Source organism: Vicia villosa, linkage group LG1, assembly GCF_029867415.1.
Source record: "Vicia villosa cultivar HV-30 ecotype Madison, WI linkage group LG1, Vvil1.0, whole genome shotgun sequence".
Classification (NCBI taxonomy): Eukaryota; Viridiplantae; Streptophyta; class Magnoliopsida; order Fabales; family Fabaceae; genus Vicia; species Vicia villosa.
Window position 1 is genome coordinate 36,079,246 of NC_081180.1, and position 20,031 is coordinate 36,099,276.

General features: G+C 35.6%; 1 protein-coding gene across 7 annotated transcripts; it reads right to left on the reverse strand.

The window, feature by feature from the left end:
• Positions 1-339: 339 nt before the first annotated feature.
• Positions 340-18,257, reverse strand: LOC131604258 (inositol-pentakisphosphate 2-kinase-like). 7 transcript variants are annotated; one of them, XR_009284628.1, is made up of 9 exons: positions 17,917-18,257; positions 17,703-17,750; positions 3,183-3,392; positions 2,861-2,957; positions 2,567-2,660; positions 2,197-2,408; positions 924-1,126; positions 754-797; positions 340-651 (listed from the first exon to the last, which is right to left on the reverse strand). XR_009284628.1 is itself a non-coding variant. In XM_058876715.1 (6 exons), the coding sequence occupies exons 3-6, from the start codon at positions 3,188-3,190 to the stop codon at positions 2,240-2,242; spliced, it is 363 nt and encodes a 120-aa protein (XP_058732698.1). In that variant the 5' UTR covers positions 3,191-3,392; positions 17,703-17,750; positions 17,917-18,257; the 3' UTR covers positions 2,132-2,239. The 7 variants fall into 7 exon arrangements, 2 of the variants coding, with proteins under 2 accessions (XP_058732698.1, XP_058732693.1); XR_009284627.1 differs by having other exon boundaries at positions 340-1,054; positions 2,197-2,259; positions 2,350-2,408; XR_009284626.1 differs by having other exon boundaries at positions 340-1,126; positions 2,197-2,259; positions 2,350-2,408.
• Positions 18,258-20,031: the final 1,774 nt, after the last annotated feature.

Sequence of the window (20,031 nt, forward strand, 5' to 3'; positions counted from 1 at the left end):
AAAAATCGGGTGTATATCCATAGGGTGAGAAATGTCTAACGAATTTACACCCGTTATTTTTAACAAAAATCGGGTGTAATTGGGCGTAATTACGTTTTTAATTACACCCTGTTTTAACAAAAATCGGGTGTAATTGGGCGTAATTACGTTTTTAATTACACCCTGTTTTAACAAAAATCGGGTGTAATTGGACGTAATTACGTTTTTAATTACACCCTATTTTAATAAAAATCGGGTGTAATTGAGCGTAATTACGTTTTTAATTACACTCTATTTTAATAAAAATCGGGTGTAGATACATTCTTAATTACACCCTATTTTAATAAAAATCAGGTGTAATTACGTTCTTAATTACACTCAGTTTTAATAAAAATCGGGTGTAGCTACGTTCTTAATTACACCCCGTTTTTATAAAAATCGGGTATAGATATGTTCATAATTACACCCTATTTAAATCTATTTACACCCTATTTCATATACACCATTTAGTTATATTTCATTTTCAGTCATAATATTGCAAATACTACAAAATCATACACATAAAAATCATATTTTAACTAAGTCAAAATATTTCATATCCTTACAAGACTGTACGTGATAGTTTGCTAGAAAAGTTGCACATCCTGCAGTTCCTGCAGAGAATACATGAGCCTGGAAAATCACCAAACACGTAGAGAAATTTAGATGGAGAATGTTTCATCCAATAAAGCATAAAAAATTTTTTTTAAAAAGAATGTTTTAATATTAAGATACTTAGATGGAGCCCTTCCAAAAAGCAGTGCTGCCTGTGCATAAGCCTAATACCGAAAACTGAAATCAATTGAAGCATGGGAAGCCATGTGTCTCAAGGCCAAAAATTAGATAGGATGAAATTCAATAGTAGGATACTATGTTTGAAGAAATTAGATAGGATGAAATATTACCAGAGCGGTATATTCAATTGAAGCATGACGAGTACTGACTCAGATGATCTACCACCGTCTGAAAGGCTCGTGTGTTCGAAGTTTGTCCATCGTCAACCGCTCCAAACTCCGTCACTGAGGCACTGTAAGCTCTGCAGCTCACAACACAGTACTCAACATAGTGCTCCTCAGCCTGTGTTTTTCGGCTCTCAACTACATTCAAGCTTAGGAAAGCAACCAATAGAGAAAGTAACAACAATAACACATCCATAGGAAAGAAAGATGAGAAATCAACAATGTTGAGCTATATATATATATATATATATATATATATATATATATATATATATATATATATATATATATATATATATATATATATATATATATATATATATATGTGTGTGTGTGTGATAGTGATTATTAAGCATTATATTTTGCACTTCCTCACTCCACCCACCCAACCACAAATTATATTGCTTATTCTGTCATGTGATAACATTAACAGGAATGTGATAAAGTTGCATTTAATTGGTTAAGATTAAGCAGAATTTACTGGACCAAACTATTGCATTTTGGTTGGAATTTGTTAAGTTGGTTTAGTCTTGACATGCATCTAGTGCTTAAAAGTATATGAACCTTTCCATTCCAGCATATGCATATCTTTTTTAAATTCATTTCCCTTTTGGTGGAGCATGGTCATAATTGATACTTCACTTTCAATTAACCATATATGTTAATTCGGAATATGAGTTCAAATGGATAGCTTAGCTAGTATGGCTCATAAAATTGCCACAAAGGCTGAACTTATACAAAGCTTTTACTATTTCCTCAATACCCTGAACTATATCCTCCAATTTCTTGCACTATATCCTCAATATCACTTATTTCTCTGTCAAACTTCATTTAATAAAGTCATTATCCTTTGTGCTATATAACAGGAGGTTTATTAAAAAAGTGACCTTTCAGAATAACATATAAATTACTTGTAGTACATACGAAGTACATGTTGTAAGGATTGTATGAAGTCGACTGTTAATTGGCAAGACAAAGTCAAAGCTTAGTCCTCATTTTTTCAGCTAATGAACAAATAATTTTAAATGAAAGAAAACTCTATCAAGAATGAAATCCAGTAATATTGCTCTTTTCATCACTCATACTATATTGCTCTTTTTATAAAGCTAGTTTGGAATGAAAACTACAATACCATCTCATATAGACACAAAATGAAAGAAAAACTCTATCAAGAGTGAAATCCAGTAATAATAGTGATAAACAACATAGTAGAATGCACCTTTAGAGACATTCAGTGATATTATCATCTCAGTCATTTGAGATTAAAAGACTTGCATTTTCTCTGTATAGAAAACAAAATAAATCACTTTCATTTCTACTAGTGTTTGCTTGCTCTTAGTAAATAATACAAACAGAATAATTTCATTCTTACACAGACACGGACGATCCGGTAATTGTTCCAAACAATCCTGATAACAAAATGCCAACTCCCTAACAAACATAAATAAGATGCATGAGGAATTATACTTAAAATTGAAAGTTCTACTTGATAGCTTGGTGAAAAATCAACATTTATATCAAATCAATTATGAAATTTTACCATTATTACAATTATCATTTATAAAAGCAAGATTTAGTTGTGTCTGTACCTGCCAACCGATACCTCGACTAAGAATAGAAGGCGGTAATGGTGTTGCACTTGCATGCCTATATACGGCAATGAAAGCTCCAGTAGACACTGAACTGCAAGAAACACGTGAGTATATAACTTAATTTTACTTCAACATAAGTAAGCTTCATTGCACTGATAAAATATCCCATAGTTCCGGAAAATAATAATAACGGAATGTACAATTTAAGAATAATTTCCTCAAGAATAACAATTAAACAGAAACCAAATCTTACACCAATTAAAAAAGAGAATATCTTAAAAAAGAAGTCACCTCTACAAGAGCAACAAAAGATGCCATCATCATGGCAAACGCTTCGCCTGCATCAAATGTAGGTGCTCCCCATTGAAAGGGGTATGGAACTCTGATCCTGCAAAATCAAAATACAAGAGAAATTATTCTCGATAATTATAACTGACAAAACTAAGCCTCTCGAGACTTGGACATGCATCTATCAAGAAATTAAAAGGGTAGGCGGCAATCAGATAAAAACACAAAGTAAGAGATTATGCATTGATGACCGGATAATTCAAGAATGATTATAAATAACAAAGATAGTAAACTAAAATACGGTAAATTGAAAACGGATACATACGCCAGCATCAACAAACTTGGAACCAAGCAATGGCTTCATAACATGAAGAACAAACAGCTGGCTTGCAATTTCATTATCAGAAGATGAAATGAGTTCATCAACATCTTTCCAGAGGTACCGTTCCTGAGCCGTCAAAGCAGAAGGGTTGGTTGAAGTCTCAGTCAGTGAATCATTCCTTGAAGCTTTACGTATACACATCACTTTCCCTATCTGAAAAAAAAAAACAACACACAATTCAGATTTTTCCTTCAATAGTGAAGTTTATCCACACATGTTATCACTCAATTGCGGCGAAAAATTGCTTCCATTTTTCAAAGATAGAGCCGTTTTGAGATACTGCATACACATATTGAAAAACATAGGTGACACAGAAGAGGGTATAAATTATATTGCAGAAACAAAGGGATGCATATCTTCTATTGCTGAAATACTTGAGACTGGAAGCAATGAGGAGCAAGAACATGCACTTTCTGTTCTTCTATCTCTATGTTCGTGCTCTAAAAGTGTGGATTATTGTAAGTTGATTTTGGATGAAGTTATTGCTCCTCTTTTCTATATCTCACAGAATGGAAATGATAAAGGAAAAGAAAGTGCCTTGGAATTACTTCGTCTTTTGAGAGATGCAGAGTATGTTGAGAATGAAAATAACAGGCCCTCTCAACCAATTACCAAATTTAAGTCGATACCTTTGACGGTTCCTTAAATAACCCAACACAGATTTGAGTCGATACCTTTGACGGTTCCTCAACATTCAAAAAAGGGAAGACAACAAAAGCAGAATTTTTGCAACAATCCATACTCCAACAACTACCAGATGGCATCTATAAGCCCATCTCCGACAAAAGTCCCTACTTCAGCTAGGGCAAATTTCTTGGTATTCTAGTGTTCAATCATCTTCCACCTTCAGATACCGACTGGCATACAAACCACTCTACATCTTCAGGTTTAAGATAATTGAACAGGGGCAGCTGTAATACCCCAAAATTTGCCCATACATTTTTTTCCTATTCCAATTCAAATCAATACACAAAGCTCCAAGACACACTCTCCTAAGCAAGGTTCAAAAACTAGGGTTTTGTCACTCTGAGGAAAAATTAATGGATCAAAAGCTCCAAGGCATCTCATATGGTCTATGATACCCCATACTATCTCCATGACAAAATTCAGGCTCTAATTCAAAAGATTTCCATCTCAAGCATGTTCATGACCCATTATAAGACCCGAAGAGCCATTCCTTTACTTCTTATCATTATTATTATTTTATTTGGATTCTTAAATAAAGTAATCGAATAATGAAAAAAATAAAAGATACAATATTGATTTATTTTGTGATCAAATCTCGAGTAAATATCTGAGTTTACTATAGGGAAATTCATGAGAAATGGTTGGCACAAGTTAGGCTATCTTAAAAAAATATATAAAAGGTTAAACGGAGCAATATTGAATAAATGGGCCTAATTGATGGGGTGTAAACATGAATTTGAAGAGCAAAGATCTCCAAGCCCATTTGTGCATCACCTTGACTTTGGTTTTATTTATTTTGATTTTAATTTAAATCAAAAAAAAAATTAAAATAAATTAAAGAAAGCAACTATGATGTACGTGATTTTTTTTTAATCAGTAATAAAAATCTAATGGAAGCTTGATTGAGTTCAAAACGGAAAATTCTAAATCTCTTCCAAATCAAATCTCAATCTCCTAAAATTTGGAGATTTGACACCAATTTCTTGACCTAAATCGCTGCCCATATATATGAGGAGATGATCAGACGAAAAAGGGGTTGGCTGCCTCCAAGAGTCCTAACCGAACTCACATCCCTTCAAGAAAGGTCAAAGTTCGATTTCGAACCTACAGTCAGATTCAGAGCGATTTGAAGATTTAGTCACGTTCCTTGGTATTCACCAAAGCTATTTGGATCTTCATCAAGACCTGAGACTCTCAGAATCATCGCTAATACGCTTCGGTTTGCCAATTTTTTTATTTTAATCAATTCGAATTATTTATGCATCATGAATGTTATTTGGTTGCATAATCGTATTTAGGTTGATGTATCAAACGTTTCTGGGCAATTAATTGTGTGTTTGCATAACCATAGCGTGATCCACCATGAATGAGCAATAAGGTTTCGGTTTAGGGATTTTCGTGGCAGGTTAAATTGGGCCGAATGGGAACCGTGGTTGAATTCGCAAGATCGAACCGTGATGAACCACGGCTTCACTTTGAGTTGATATAGCATATATTGTTATTTTGATGTTGCAAAGCTTATAGCCATGCAAGCCATCCGTAGGTAAAGGTGTTTTTCCAGAAAATACAGAGGTTGAAGGAGAAGTCTGGGCGCAGAGTCTTCTTTCTAAATTCTTCAATTTGTTTTTTTTTATTTATTTATTAAGGAGGAAGTTTTTAACAGCTAATGGATTCTGGTTTAGTGGTAAGGCGCGTTCACTCATAACCAAGGTGACCTGGGTTCGATCCCAGCGTCACGCAACAATTTTGCCCATTTGTTTGTTTCATACCAATTGCAGATCGCGTGCGTTTAGCCAAGACACGCCCATTATGCACTCTCCAAAGACCACCGTTAGATCTCCATCCCAGCCGATCCAACGCATCAGGAGTGAAGTAGCACCATGGACTCCCATAGACGCTCCCCATACGATCCAAGCTGAGTTTCTCAATTTTCTTTTTATTTTTATATAATATTATGTTTTTTTATCTTATTTATATATTTGTTTGTTTTTAGAACATTTTTTAGATATTCCTTTTTTCACAAAATTGTTTTTTTTTAATTTCCTTTTTCATAAAAAATAATAAAAATATTTATTTTATTTATTAATTTCATATATATTTATTTCTTTATTTATTTGATTATCACTTATTATTATGTTTTATTTATTTATAATAATTTTATTTTCTTAATTATTTATTTATATATTGAATATTTATTATATAGTTATTTGTATTATATTTATTTATTTTCTTATTCAAATTATATTTAATTATTTAATTACTTGAAAAATTCATGTTTATTTCATTTTAACTCTAAAAAAATTCCTAAAAAATACCTGTGTGCTCGATTTTATTTTCTCTTCCCGATTAAATTAATTAGGTCGCGAGACCAATAATTAATTAAATCTTTTTTATTTTCTTATTTAATTCGTACCCTAATCAAGATTTACGAAGATCATTCCATACATTGAGATATTTGTTTTCCGTGTCTTTTTTCAGGTTGGCTTCTCAAATACATTCCGACTACGCGCCACGTCAAATGCAAAGCTAAGTTCTAATTTCTTCTTATTCAATATTTTTCGCCTATTATTTTATTTTAATTAGGGTTTGATTGCCCCTGTCAATGAAATCCCTCTACACTCACTTCCTCTTATTTCTCTATTCAATTATCAGATGGTCAGAGTCAATGCTTCAATCTACCTCCAATTCTCAACCTTCATCAATCGAAGCTAAGTTTTCTTTTACCCTTTTTCCGTAATGTTATGTTTATTTTTTAGGGTTAACCCTAGTTGCCTCAGAACAAATAATACACTCACTCTCTTCTGTTTATTCTTTCCTTTTCAATTTTCAGGGTTTGTTGACCGCCAAGGCTACGAGTGTTGGTAACCCTAAACCCTAACCTTAAATATTTTATGCTTTATTATTACTTATGTCAAACCCTATTAAGGGATCCGCTGGTTACAATTTCCCTCCCCCGTATTTGTGTGATTATATTATTTAAATTGCGTGGTTAGTAATTTAGGGAGTGCAAATTTAAACTGGATTAGAGTCACTAATTACAAGATAAATAACTGAATTGAACCACGTGATTGGTGCACACACGCACGCTTTTGGGTAACCTCTCTGTTGCCTTGTTGCCTGTTGCCTTGTTGCCTGTTGCCTTGTGTTTTTTTGCAGAATAAGCCAAGTCCCTCGAATATGAGGATACCTCAGCCATGTTGCCTCGATAAAAAGGTCACGACCCTAAATGATGCTGCCTTCGATACACAAATGACCTCGACCCTCGGAAGTTGCCTACGGAAAAAGGCTGAGGTATCTTCTGGTTGCCTAACGAAAATGGCTTATTCTGATTCTTGCCTTAGACTACTTGCCCTTCTATGGCATGGGACAGTCTCATGGCAAAGGATGCTTCGACGACCCTTCAACCTCCAAACGAAAGGCTTCCTGCCCTTTTATGGCAAGGATTGACCCTTTCATTCTGAAAGGCTAAAAAGAGACCTATCATCTGAGTTTAAGGTAATTGCCCCTAATTGCCTTGCAATGCTCATCTTTAATATTCTTTCTCACAATTCTTCGAAAACTGGCTACGCTCATTTACGAGCTAAAGTCCACTTTTTTCTTTCATCTACCTTTTTTAAAAAAAACAAACGAGCAAGCAAAGCAATTAAGAGCCCATGGAAAACCATGGATGCAAAGGGTGCCTTACACCTTCCCTTTGCATAATTACCCCCCGAACCCTATTTTTTATTTAAAAGGTTTTTCCTGTTCTTTTAGCCTTTCCGATATTTGGATAAAATAAAAGTCGGTGGCGACTCTTGCTTAACCGCGACATTCCGATTATTAAAAAGTCAGTTCACCGTATTACAGAACTGGCGACTCTGCTGGGGATTTTTCGATTAAAAGAGGGGTTACCTTAAAAGTTTAGGAATCACTTAAATGTTTTCTATTGTCTGCTTTGTTTGCTTTATTTTTCAGGGCTGTTTTGGGAAATAAATGAAGGACGAATCCTACTCCCGGATTCAAGAACGCTTAAGATTAGGAGCGGCATAGTCATGGAGACCCCCCTTGTGCATGCTTGGGGTTGGTCAAAGTGAAGTTCGCACTTGAGTTAGGCCTCCACTGGTTATTGTGTACCTCTTTTGTATGAGAGAGGTTTATGCATGTATCTTTGGGTGCGTCGGAGCTCAAGGACCTTTAGTTACCCTTAACCCATCCTGGCCTTTAGGAACGTAGTGGGAGGGCTATTCTTGGTGCATGCCAAGTTATGGTCGCTACCCGATACTACAGCTCAGATAGGTTTCTTCCTAAAGTATCATTGCGTGGTATGCATGTACCATGTTCGAGGGTGCTTTAGAGGGGGCTGACAATTCTGAGTCACTTGGTAGAACCCGTTGCTGAAATCTCCTTATCCATAGAAATACCCTTGGGAAGGACACCTGATCAGACCCCATGCAAGCCTTAAGCCAAAAACTGTGCGACTTGTGTGACTTGCGTGACTTGTGTGACTTGTTTGTGTTTACTACTAACTTTCATTTCCTTGCAGGTTTTGTTGAAAGGACTTGTTTGTCCTTACCATCTCGCACTAAGTCTAACGAACTGCATTCGCATAACATCATGACATCATGACATCATAAGCATAACATGATTAAATAACCCTTTCAAGGATCTTAGGAATTTAGGGCGCACGATTTCAGGTGCTCTAATCAAGGACTGAATTCCTATCTAGGGGCAAGAGGATTTATTTTCCTCTGGCCACGTACCTTCCAATTCATAGACTCAGTACCTAATCAAGGGGCGAGAGGATTTATTTTCCTCTAGCCATGTACCTTCAAATGCAGAAGTTCCCGAATCAGAGGCTATGACCCACTGGATATGGTGAGCTTGATTCTCAAAGAAAGACATTCAAAGACAAAAATCAGATTTCTTCAGACAAAGACATGACCAAATCATTTTCTAAATGTTGCTAACTTAATTCCTAAAGATCCTTGAAAGCATTGCATTTGCATTCATAACACCGCATAACAGGTTTCTTACAATAGGTCTCTCATCCTTCCTCGCTGTTTATTTCAGCATCATGGATCTCGAACAATCTGTGAAGAATCTCCAAGTTCAAAATACTGAATTCCAAGCCTTGATCCTGAATTTGTCCAAGGGGCAAGATGAGCTGAAATCCCTTCTGACTAAGAAGGAAAAGAAGACCAAGAAACCTAAGGGTGTTCTCAATCTGGGAAGAAGGTTCAAAGGCCCTCTAAAAAAGGTTGAAGAAGCTGAAACTCCCAAAGAGGGTAAGAAGACTAAGGTGAAAAAGCTTAGACCGATCTTGCAACTCAGGGATGCTGAAACCTCTGAAGACAGTGACGAAGATGAGCAAGATGATGATGCTAGTACCAAAACTGAGGCAAAAAGTAACCACGATTCTGCCAAACTCTCTGAAGAAGAAGAGGACTATTACCATGAGGAAGAACAACCCGATGACAAATACAAGATGTTAGAAGAGCGTCTGAGAAGCGTGGAAATCCAGAAGGTACCTGGGTTGGATTTTGAAGAACTTGGACTCGTTCCTGGGGTTGTTATTCCTCCGAAATTCAAAACTCCCGCATTTGCTAAGTATGATGGAGTCTCCTGTCCCAAGATGCACTTGAGGTCTTATGTAAGGAAGATTCAGCCTCACACTGCAAATAAGAGGCTCTGGATCCATTTCTTTCAGGAAAGCTTATCTGGAACTCAACTCGAATGGTACTATCAACTGGAAAGTACCAACATCCATACTTGGGAAGATTTGGTTGTTGCTTTCTATAAGCAATACCAATATAATTCCGATCTCGCACCAACTCGCATGCAACTACAAAGCATGTCTATGGGACCTAAGGAAAGTTTCAAGGAGTATGCTCAGAAATGGAGAGATCTATCTGGAAGAGTCAAACCTTCCTTGGCTGACAGAGAAATGGTAGATATGTTCATGAATACATTGACTGGCCCTTTCTATAGTCATTTGCTGGGAAGTTCGTCATCTGGATTCACTGAGCTTATACTGACTGGGGAACGTGTTGAGAATGGCATCCGAAGTGGTAAGATTCAAACCGCTACATCCTCAGGTATTACAAAGAAGCCTCTCAGTGGGAAGTCAGATTCAAATAATAACCATGGCCAATCTGTTGGGGCAGTTTTGATCTCCACACCGACATCTCAGAGAAGTCGTCAAAGCACGCAAGACAAGCCTAAGCGTCAGTTCACAAAGATCAATATGTCACTGGCTCAAGCACTACAACACCTGTTGAAGTTAGAGTTGATCACTCTAAAGGATCCCCCTAAGAATCCTAGCACCTCTGCTCGAAGCTATAATCCTAACATGAGGTGTGCATACCACTCTGATAGTCCTGGTCATGATACGAATAGCTGCTGGACATTGAGGAACAAAATCCAAGATATGATCGATGCGGGAGAAGTTGAGTTTGACCCTCCTGAGACTCCTAATGTAACTGCTAATAATGTGGATAGCTAGAAGGATAAACTCTTAATCATTAGTTTTACTTTCATTTGCAAATTTCTATTCTGTTTGTTTAAACATTCGAATTATGATAGACATTATCTTATTTTAATAATCATCATCAGTGCCTTGCATATGTTTGTCTTGAATAATTTATTTCGCTATCACTCATTTTAAAATTATGTCTTTACTTTGCATGTGTTTTTGTGATATTCAACTCCTGCCAAGCTGTAAGCCTTTTAAGGGAGGATGAAGAAAACGATACCGCAACCTCATACAGTATGCTTTTGAGCGGACTATGCTGACGATGTACAGGCATTGTTTCAATTCCTAAACAGTGGAGATATAAGGATGTTAATCCCTCGTTAACCCCTTTGAGCCTAAGAAGTAGAAGTTTTCTTTCTTGTACTAATTAAAACCTTTGATTATAACCTGGGGCAGGATAGTTCTCAGTTAATTTGGCTGTGCATTCTATTTTGAGAGAATCATTCAGTACACCTTCCAATAAAGGTTTCAAACACAAGTGTTCATCTACACACATCAAAGAAGTATCAGAGATGTCAATCAAAAAACCAATGATGGTTCATCAATCATTAAGCAAGGCAGTCAATATCTTTCAAAAAAAGAAAAATGAAAAAACATATATACAAAGAAAAGCCCGCTAAGTCAAAAATCAAAGATGACTTAGGCAAAAAATCAAGGCATCCCGCTGACTGTAAACTCAAAATAGACAGTTCAGGCAAAAGTTAGGGATATCAAAAAGATGAAAAAAGAGAAGTCAATAAATTTCTGAACAACTCAAAGTTGTGACTACCAAAAGGAAGAAGTGACTGCCATCTCAAAAGTTCTCTTTGCTTGTGAACCATCGTTATTATCAAAAGTGCAAATCCAAAAGTCTCTTGGAACCTGAATGCACAAGTTGAATTAACTGGGCCTAGGACTGAAGATCATCACGAAGAGGGGTGGGTACAAATAAACTTTGAGCCTTTATCCTTTGTTTCTTAAACCGCGAACCAAGCCACGTTACAACCCTTGAAAGTCCGAATTGAAGCATGGTTAGTTCGAAAGCATACTGTCACCAAAAAGGTATCCTGACTCCTAAAGGTTTACCAAGAATGCTGAGTTAATACTCTGTTTTTTTACAAACATCGCGTTTTTATAAACATCATGCTTTTACATCTCCTGTTTTACTGTTTTCCAAAAACTCAAGACAAACGTATGCATTGCATCTCACGAATACATTATTAAACATATCCTGCTACATAATTTCAAATGTTAGCATCAAAAAGAACTTGCACCGAGTACAACTAATGACTGAAAGTTATCCCGACAAAACAAAATTACTCCAAGAAGCCATGTCTCTTACGTATACAAAGGGCATGACGCGTTTGGCCCAATCAATCTGAGGCAATCAAGTCGAGATTCCGAGACTCTCTCATGGATGGTCGAACAATCAGGGGCATGCATCCAAGCATATCTAAAGCTACTCCCCAATCAACGCGAGACATTGTCATGAGCCTATGATTACTGGGGGCATATTGCCCATAGTGTACATCTCACAAAGACCTCATGAGGCGAATCTTTCCAAAGTTCATGTTAACTGGGGCAAATCTATGCAAGTCCAGTTCAACATTTCGATCAATACTCAGTAGCGTGTCCTGAATCGAGTAGTAAATAACTATGATACTGGGGGCAACTTTCAAGACACCCACATCTCCCTACAGAGCCAGAAGATCATATCCCCTCAGGGTAATCATTAAGAAGATATCTTCAAATGTGCTCGTCCCGACAAAGACATGACTCCCCAACAGAGTTTACATCTTCGACACTATTATTTCTCCAACAAGTTGCTCTTCTTCAACATGGTCCATTTATATCTCTAAATCAGGGTACATCAAATTACTGATCATCCCCAAGCAGAAACCGTAAATCCCCAGCTGAACATCTTCAAAGATACCGAGATTTATTTTCTCAATTAAGACAACATGAATCATATGTCATAAACATATTCATACAATTGCATACACGTTCATACATAATACATAAAACAGCGCGACAATTGCATACATAACATACGAGGTCCTCATTTATTTTGAGAATCCCGTCACACAAACACATTGCATGCATCATGACATGGCATAAAGAAAACTAACCTCTACTTTTCAGGATACCACTATCTCCATTTACAAGAGTTAAGTAGACACCTTTGACGGTTCCTTAACAATCTATTTTCAAGTATTAAGTCGATACCTTTGACGGTTCCTTAATATATCAAGAGTTAAGTCGACACCTTTGACGGTTCCTTAACAACACATTTTCAGATATAAGTCGACACCTTTGACGGTTCCTTATACAATCTATCTGTATATCTGAGTCGATACCTTTGACGGTGCCTCAATGATATGCTCCAAAGTTAAGTCGACACCTTTGACGGTTCCTTAACGACACCCTTCAGATATAAGTCGACACCTTTGACGGTTCCTTATACAAACTATCTGCATATCTGAGTCGATACCTTTGACGGTGCCTCAATGATATGTTTCAAATTTAAGTCGATACCTTTGACGGTTCCTTAAATAACCCAACACAGATTTGAGTCGATACCTTTGACGGTTCCTCAACATTCAAAAAAGGGAAGACAACAAAAGCAGAATTTTTGCAACAATCCATACTCCAACAACTACCAGATGGCATCTATAAGCCCATCTCCGACAAAAGTCCCTACTTCAGCTAGGGCAAATTTCTTGGTATTCTAGTGTTCAATCATCTTCCACCTTCAGATACCGACTGGCATACAAACCACTCTACATCTTCAGGTTTAAGATAATTGAACAGGGGCAGCTGTAATACCCCAAAATTTGCCCATACATTTTTTTCCTATTCCAATTCAAATCAATACACAAAGCTCCAAGACACACTCTCCTAAGCAAGGTTCAAAAACTAGGGTTTTGTCACTCTGAGGAAAAATTAATGGATCAAAAGCTCCAAGGCATCTCATATGGTCTATGATACCCCATACTATCTCCATGACAAAATTCAGGCTCTAATTCAAAAGATTTCCATCTCAAGCATGTTCATGACCCATTATAAGACCCGAAGAGCCATTCCTTTACTTCTTATCATTATTATTATTTTATTTGGATTCTTAAATAAAGTAATCGAATAATGAAAAAAATAAAAGATACAATATTGATTTATTTTGTGATCAAATCTCGAGTAAATATCTGAGTTTACTATAGGGAAATTCATGAGAAATGGTTGGCACAAGTTAGGCTATCTTAAAAAAATATATAAAAGGTTAAACGGAGCAATATTGAATAAATGGGCCTAATTGATGGGGTGTAAACATGAATTTGAAGAGCAAAGATCTCCAAGCCCATTTGTGCATCACCTTGACTTTGGTTTTATTTATTTTGATTTTAATTTAAATCAAAAAAAAAATTAAAATAAATTAAAGAAAGCAACTATGATGTACGTGATTTTTTTTTAATCAGTAATAAAAATCTAATGGAAGCTTGATTGAGTTCAAAACGGAAAATTCTAAATCTCTTCCAAATCAAATCTCAATCTCCTAAAATTTGGAGATTTGACACCAATTTCTTGACCTAAATCGCTGCCCATATATATGAGGAGATGATCAGACGAAAAAGGGGTTGGCTGCCTCCAAGAGTCCTAACCGAACTCACATCCCTTCAAGAAAGGTCAAAGTTCGATTTCGAACCTACAGTCAGATTCAGAGCGATTTGAAGATTTAGTCACGTTCCTTGGTATTCACCAAAGCTATTTGGATCTTCATCAAGACCTGAGACTCTCAGAATCATCGCTAATACGCTTCGGTTTGCCAATTTTTTTATTTTAATCAATTCGAATTATTTATGCATCATGAATGTTATTTGGTTGCATAATCGTATTTAGGTTGATGTATCAAACGTTTCTGGGCAATTAATTGTGTGTTTGCATAACCATAGCGTGATCCACCATGAATGAGCAATAAGGTTTCGGTTTAGGGATTTTCGTGGCAGGTTAAATTGGGCCGAATGGGAACCGTGGTTGAATTCGCAAGATCGAACCGTGATGAACCACGGCTTCACTTTGAGTTGATATAGCATATATTGTTATTTTGATGTTGCAAAGCTTATAGCCATGCAAGCCATCCGTAGGTAAAGGTGTTTTTCCAGAAAATACAGAGGTTGAAGGAGAAGTCTGGGCGCAGAGTCTTCTTTCTAAATTCTTCAATTTGTTTTTTTTTATTTATTTATTAAGGAGGAAGTTTTTAACAGCTAATGGATTCTGGTTTAGTGGTAAGGCGCGTTCACTCATAACCAAGGTGACCTGGGTTCGATCCCAGCGTCACGCAACAATTTTGCCCATTTGTTTGTTTCATACCAATTGCAGATCGCGTGCGTTTAGCCAAGACACGCCCATTATGCACTCTCCAAAGACCACCGTTAGATCTCCATCCCAGCCGATCCAACGCATCAGGAGTGAAGTAGCACCATGGACTCCCATGGACGCTCCCCATACGATCCAAGCTGAGTTTCTCAATTTTCTTTTTATTTTTATATAATATTATGTTTTTTTATCTTATTTATATATTTGTTTGTTTTTAGAACATTTTTTAGATATTCCTTTTTTCACAAAATTGTTTTTTTTTAATTTCCTTTTTCATAAAAAATAATAAAAATATTTATTTTATTTATTAATTTCATATATATTTATTTCTTTATTTATTTGATTATCACTTATTATTATGTTTTATTTATTTATAATAATTTTATTTTCTTAATTATTTATTTATATATTGAATATTTATTATATAGTTATTTGTATTATATTTATTTATTTTCTTATTCAAATTATATTTAATTATTTAATTACTTGAAAAATTCATGTTTATTTCATTTTAACTCTAAAAAAATTCCTAAAAAATACCTGTGTGCTCGATTTTATTTTCTCTTCCCGATTAAATTAATTAGGTCGCGAGACCAATAATTAATTAAATCTTTTTTATTTTCTTATTTAATTCGTACCCTAATCAAGATTTACGAAGATCATTCCATACATTGAGATATTTGTTTTCCGTGTCTTTTTTCAGGTTGGCTTCTCAAATACATTCCGACTACGCGCCACGTCAAATGCAAAGCTAAGTTCTAATTTCTTCTTATTTAATATTTTTCGCCTATTATTTTGTTTTAATTAGGGTTTGATTGCCCCTGTCAATGAAATCCCTCTACACTCACTTCCTCTTATTTCTCTATTCAATTATCAGATGGTCAGAGTCAATGCTTCAATCTACCTCCAATTCTCAACCTTCATCAATCGAAGCTAAGTTTTCTTTTACCCTTTTTCCGTAATGTTATGTTTATTTTTTAGGGTTAACCCTAGTTGCCTCAGAACAAATAATACACTCACTCTCTTCTGTTTATTCTTTCCTTTTCAATTTTCAGGGTTTGTTGACCGCCAAGGCTACGAGTGTTGGTAACCCTAAACCCTAACCTTAAATATTTTATGCTTTATTATTACTTATGTCAAACCCTATTAAGGGATCCGCAGGTTACAATTTCCCTCCCCCGTATTTGTGTGATTATATTATTTAAATTGCGTGGTTAGTAATTTAGGGAGTGCAAATTTAAACTGGATTAGAGTCACTAATTACAAGATAAATAACTGAATTGAACCACGTGATTGGTGCACACACGCACGCTTTTGGGTAACCTCTCTGTTGCCTTGTTGCCTGTTGCCTTGTTGCCTGTTGCCTTGTGTTTTTTTGCAGAATAAGCCAAGTCCCTCGAATATGAGGATACCTCAGCCATGTTGCCTCGATAAAAAGGTCACGACCCTAAATGATGCTGCCTTCGATACACAAATGACCTCGACCCTCGGAAGTTGCCTACGGAAAAAGGCTGAGGTATCTTCTGGTTGCCTAACGAAAATGGCTTATTCTGATTCTTGCCTTAGACTACTTGCCCTTCTATGGCATGGGACAGTCTCATGGCAAAGGATGCTTCGACGACCCTTCAACCTCCAAACGAAAGGCTTCCTGCCCTTTTATGGCAAGGATTGACCCTTTCATTCTGAAAGGCTAAAAAGAGACCTATCATCTGAGTTTAAGGTAATTGCCCCTAATTGCCTTGCAATGCTCATCTTTAATATTCTTTCTCACAATTCTTCGAAAACTGGCTACGCTCATTTACGAGCTAAAGTCCACTTTTTTCTTTCATCTACCTTTTTTAAAAAAAACAAACGAGCAAGCAAAGCAATTAAGAGCCCATGGAAAACCATGGATGCAAAGGGTGCCTTACACCTTCCCTTTGCATAATTACCCCCCGAACCCTATTTTTTATTTAAAAGGTTTTTCCTGTTCTTTTAGCCTTTCCGATATTTGGATAAAATAAAAGTCGGTGGCGACTCTTGCTTAACCGCGACATTCCGATTATTAAAAAGTCAGTTCACCGTATTACATATAGACTTAGAAAAGAAAAGATATAAATATTATCATGTGATTCTTTCCCTACAAAACCTTCAATCCAAACACATCATAAGAACTTAATTAGCATATATTACGGTATAAATTAGTTTTACCGTGAAGTTCCTTCAATTTTTATTGTCAAATTATCATTTCTAAAATAGAGTTATAAAGGTGGGTATTGTGGCAAAAAAAATAGTTTCTGTTTTGTGCAGTCAGCAAGGCCCGCAAAGAAAGCTCAATTACAAGCGCCGAAAGGGAAGTCACACCGAACAGGTGAACCCTCACTTCCCCCAAGAACAGGTGATCACACCCTCCATCATATCTCTCACCGTTGATATCTAATCGAACGGTCATCCGCAAAACTCAAAAGGCGTCGGATTACACGAGGACGGTTCTAATGCCCATACTATATAAAGATCGGATCACGCCGTTTCAGGTATTCAATTCGTTCCTACTTGCATATTACTTCTGGCTCAATAACTAACTTGAGGGTTGGAGTGTTAACCTAGCAGGTCTACCCCTCGCCGCCGTACCGAAAGTTTGACCCATCGTACCAAGACCTCATTTCAATACTTCATCACACACTTCTTCCAAACAGAATAATTTCAATGAAAGTAAGTGTACAATTGGGTTAGATTGAAGTGACAGTGCAGATGGTTTAAATCCAATCTGTAACCCAAACAAAATATGCTTAAAGAAGTGAATGAACATGAATGAAGTTGTTGAAGCATTCTTGATGCAGTCGCATATGTGAATTTAATTCATTATTTACATTACAATCAAACAATGCATATTGTTTAAATCCAATCTGTAACCCAAACACAAGATAACATTCACATACCATGGCTTCGAGATATCGAAGTCGTTCCCTGCACATTTCCTCTCTAGCCTGCAAATCAAACAACACATTTCAGTACCCACCAAACTTTTATTCAATTTATTGGACATTTAACAAAATGGGTCGAGTTTTTAATGATAAAATGAAGCACCCATTTTCCAATTATGTGAGGAAATTCAACAAACACATAGAGAGCATTGTTTAGAGAGAGTATTACGAGTTGTAGATCGTTGTAGAGAGGCTTGGAGATGAGAGATCCATCGGGAGCCAAGCAGTGGCGCTCTAGCTGATCGACGACATGTGCTACATCGGCGGGGAGGTTTTGGCTGTGCAAACCCTTAACCATTGATCGAAACGGTGTCGTTTTTTGTTACACGATGGTTGCAGTGTTGGTTGGTGGCTCCGAGTCGGAGATGAAGAGAATCAGACGGTGGTGGCGGTTCGGGTTGTGACGAGGTGATGGAATCAGAGGGTGGTGGTGTTTCGGGTTGTGAAGAATGATTCAGGGTGGATGTGAAATTGGGATTTGAAAGATTTGGAGTTGACTTGGTGAAATTAAGAGCATAAAAATGGTGATTAGGGTTCAATGAAAGGAGAAAGAGAAATACAAATATTAACTTTTACTATTTTACAGATAATAAAAATTAAATTTATTTTACTTTTCTTATTTACGCCCGTTATTGAAAAAAAAGGAGTAATAAACACTTGATTATATTTTTTTTTTTAATTTACACCCATTTTTTAAAAATAGAGTGTCCATGATTACTTGTCAATACTAAAAATAAGACTTTATTTACAAATTTGTCATCTTATGTCTTATTTACACCCGTTTTTAGTATAATGGGTGTAAATTTATAAATTGTATTGTCATTTTTGTACTAGTGCGTGTTTGTTCCTTTTTACCTTCCTTTTTTTGACACAAACGTGAATTTTCATCTCTTGTTGGAAGCGTTTCTCATCTTAAGAGATGAACTTGACATTTTACCAAAAAAATAAAAAGAGATGAGCTTAACATAATAAAGAATCTTTCGTGTCATAAAATTTACCTTTACGCAACTTATTACAACTTTTTTTTTTTTAACTTGAGTTCTATGTGTCCACTACCTCTTCATAAACAAGTATTTAATATTCTCTCTTTATCCAATTTTATAAATGTTAAAATTGCGTTACAAAGTACAATGTATCACAAAAATAAATAGTGTAACACTATTTGAATTAATTAATTATTTTTAATTAAGTCTTGGATTCATTTGAAAATCTGCCACATTTAGCTTGGAGTATTTTTAAAAACTCATATAATTACATTTTATCTGAACGTTTAAAAACTGAAAACACATCATTTAATTCCTTATACTAATCTCTAATTATAATACATCACTATAGTATAAAATTTAATAACTATTCATCTGGTAGAAATAGAACACAAAATTGAGAATAAATTACGAAAAAATAATATATAATAATTAACCAACAATACTTGCATGTATTTATTTATATTTATGTGTAACAGTCTTACAATTATTACAATTGTCTAGGGGTGTTCGCGGTGCGGTTTTGACGGTTTTGACGGAAAAAATCATCCGAACCGCAAGAGAAAAAATTGTGCGGTTTGATTTGGTTGGCTTTTAAAAAAGATCCGAACCAAACCAAACCAAACTAATGCGGTTTGGTTCGGTTCGTTTGGTTCGGTTCGGTTTTTTACAAATTATTTATTGAACCGTACATATACATATAGATGACAACTTTGTATTTAGACATTCATACACTATCAAATAACAAAACTCGTCATATTTTGACAACAACTTTCTATTTAATATGTAAAAATTAAATTAGACAAAAGTTGAATAATAAACATAAAATAATAGTATAAAACAATATAAAAATTATTAGAATGAAAAAAAATAGAAGAGACGAGAGATTAGTGAAGGTGAAAAAGAAAAAAAACAAAAGAGTTGAGAGATTAGAGAAGAAGATGTGCGATAAAAACGAAACTGAAATAGGGAACATTTGCACAAAAATGAGAAAGTGAAAAAGAAATAATATAAGAGAGGGAAGGTGTATGTGGCAAAGAAGACGCGATAATGCTATTAGAAATTTGAGAAGATCAGGACTAAAATCATATGTGTAAGGATGAGAAAATTGTACGTAATCATAAGGCTAAGTTATAATAGATTGAAGTTTGGGTTGGATGTGAGTTAAGTAAAAGTTAGGTTGTAACATAATGCGGTTTGATTCGGTTTGGTTTGGTTTACAAAATACAAACCGCAAACCGAACCGTGCGCTTTTGTTAAAAGATGGCCCAAATTAACCCGAAACAAATGCGATTTTTTGC

Excerpts from the sequence above, each read along its gene's own strand:
- LOC131604258 (XM_058876710.1), bottom strand. The coding sequence starts at position 18,045 with ATGGTTAAGGGTTTGCACAGCCAAAACCTCCCCGCCGATGTAGCACAT. Across the intron at positions 17,751-17,916 it reads TCTACAACGATCTACAACTC|GCTAGAGAGGAAATGTGCAG; the intron begins GTAATACTCTCT and ends TTTGATTTGCAG. Across the intron at positions 2,958-3,182 it reads CCAAGTTTGTTGATGCTGGC|GATCAGAGTTCCATACCCCT; the intron begins GTATGTATCCGT and ends TTGATTTTGCAG.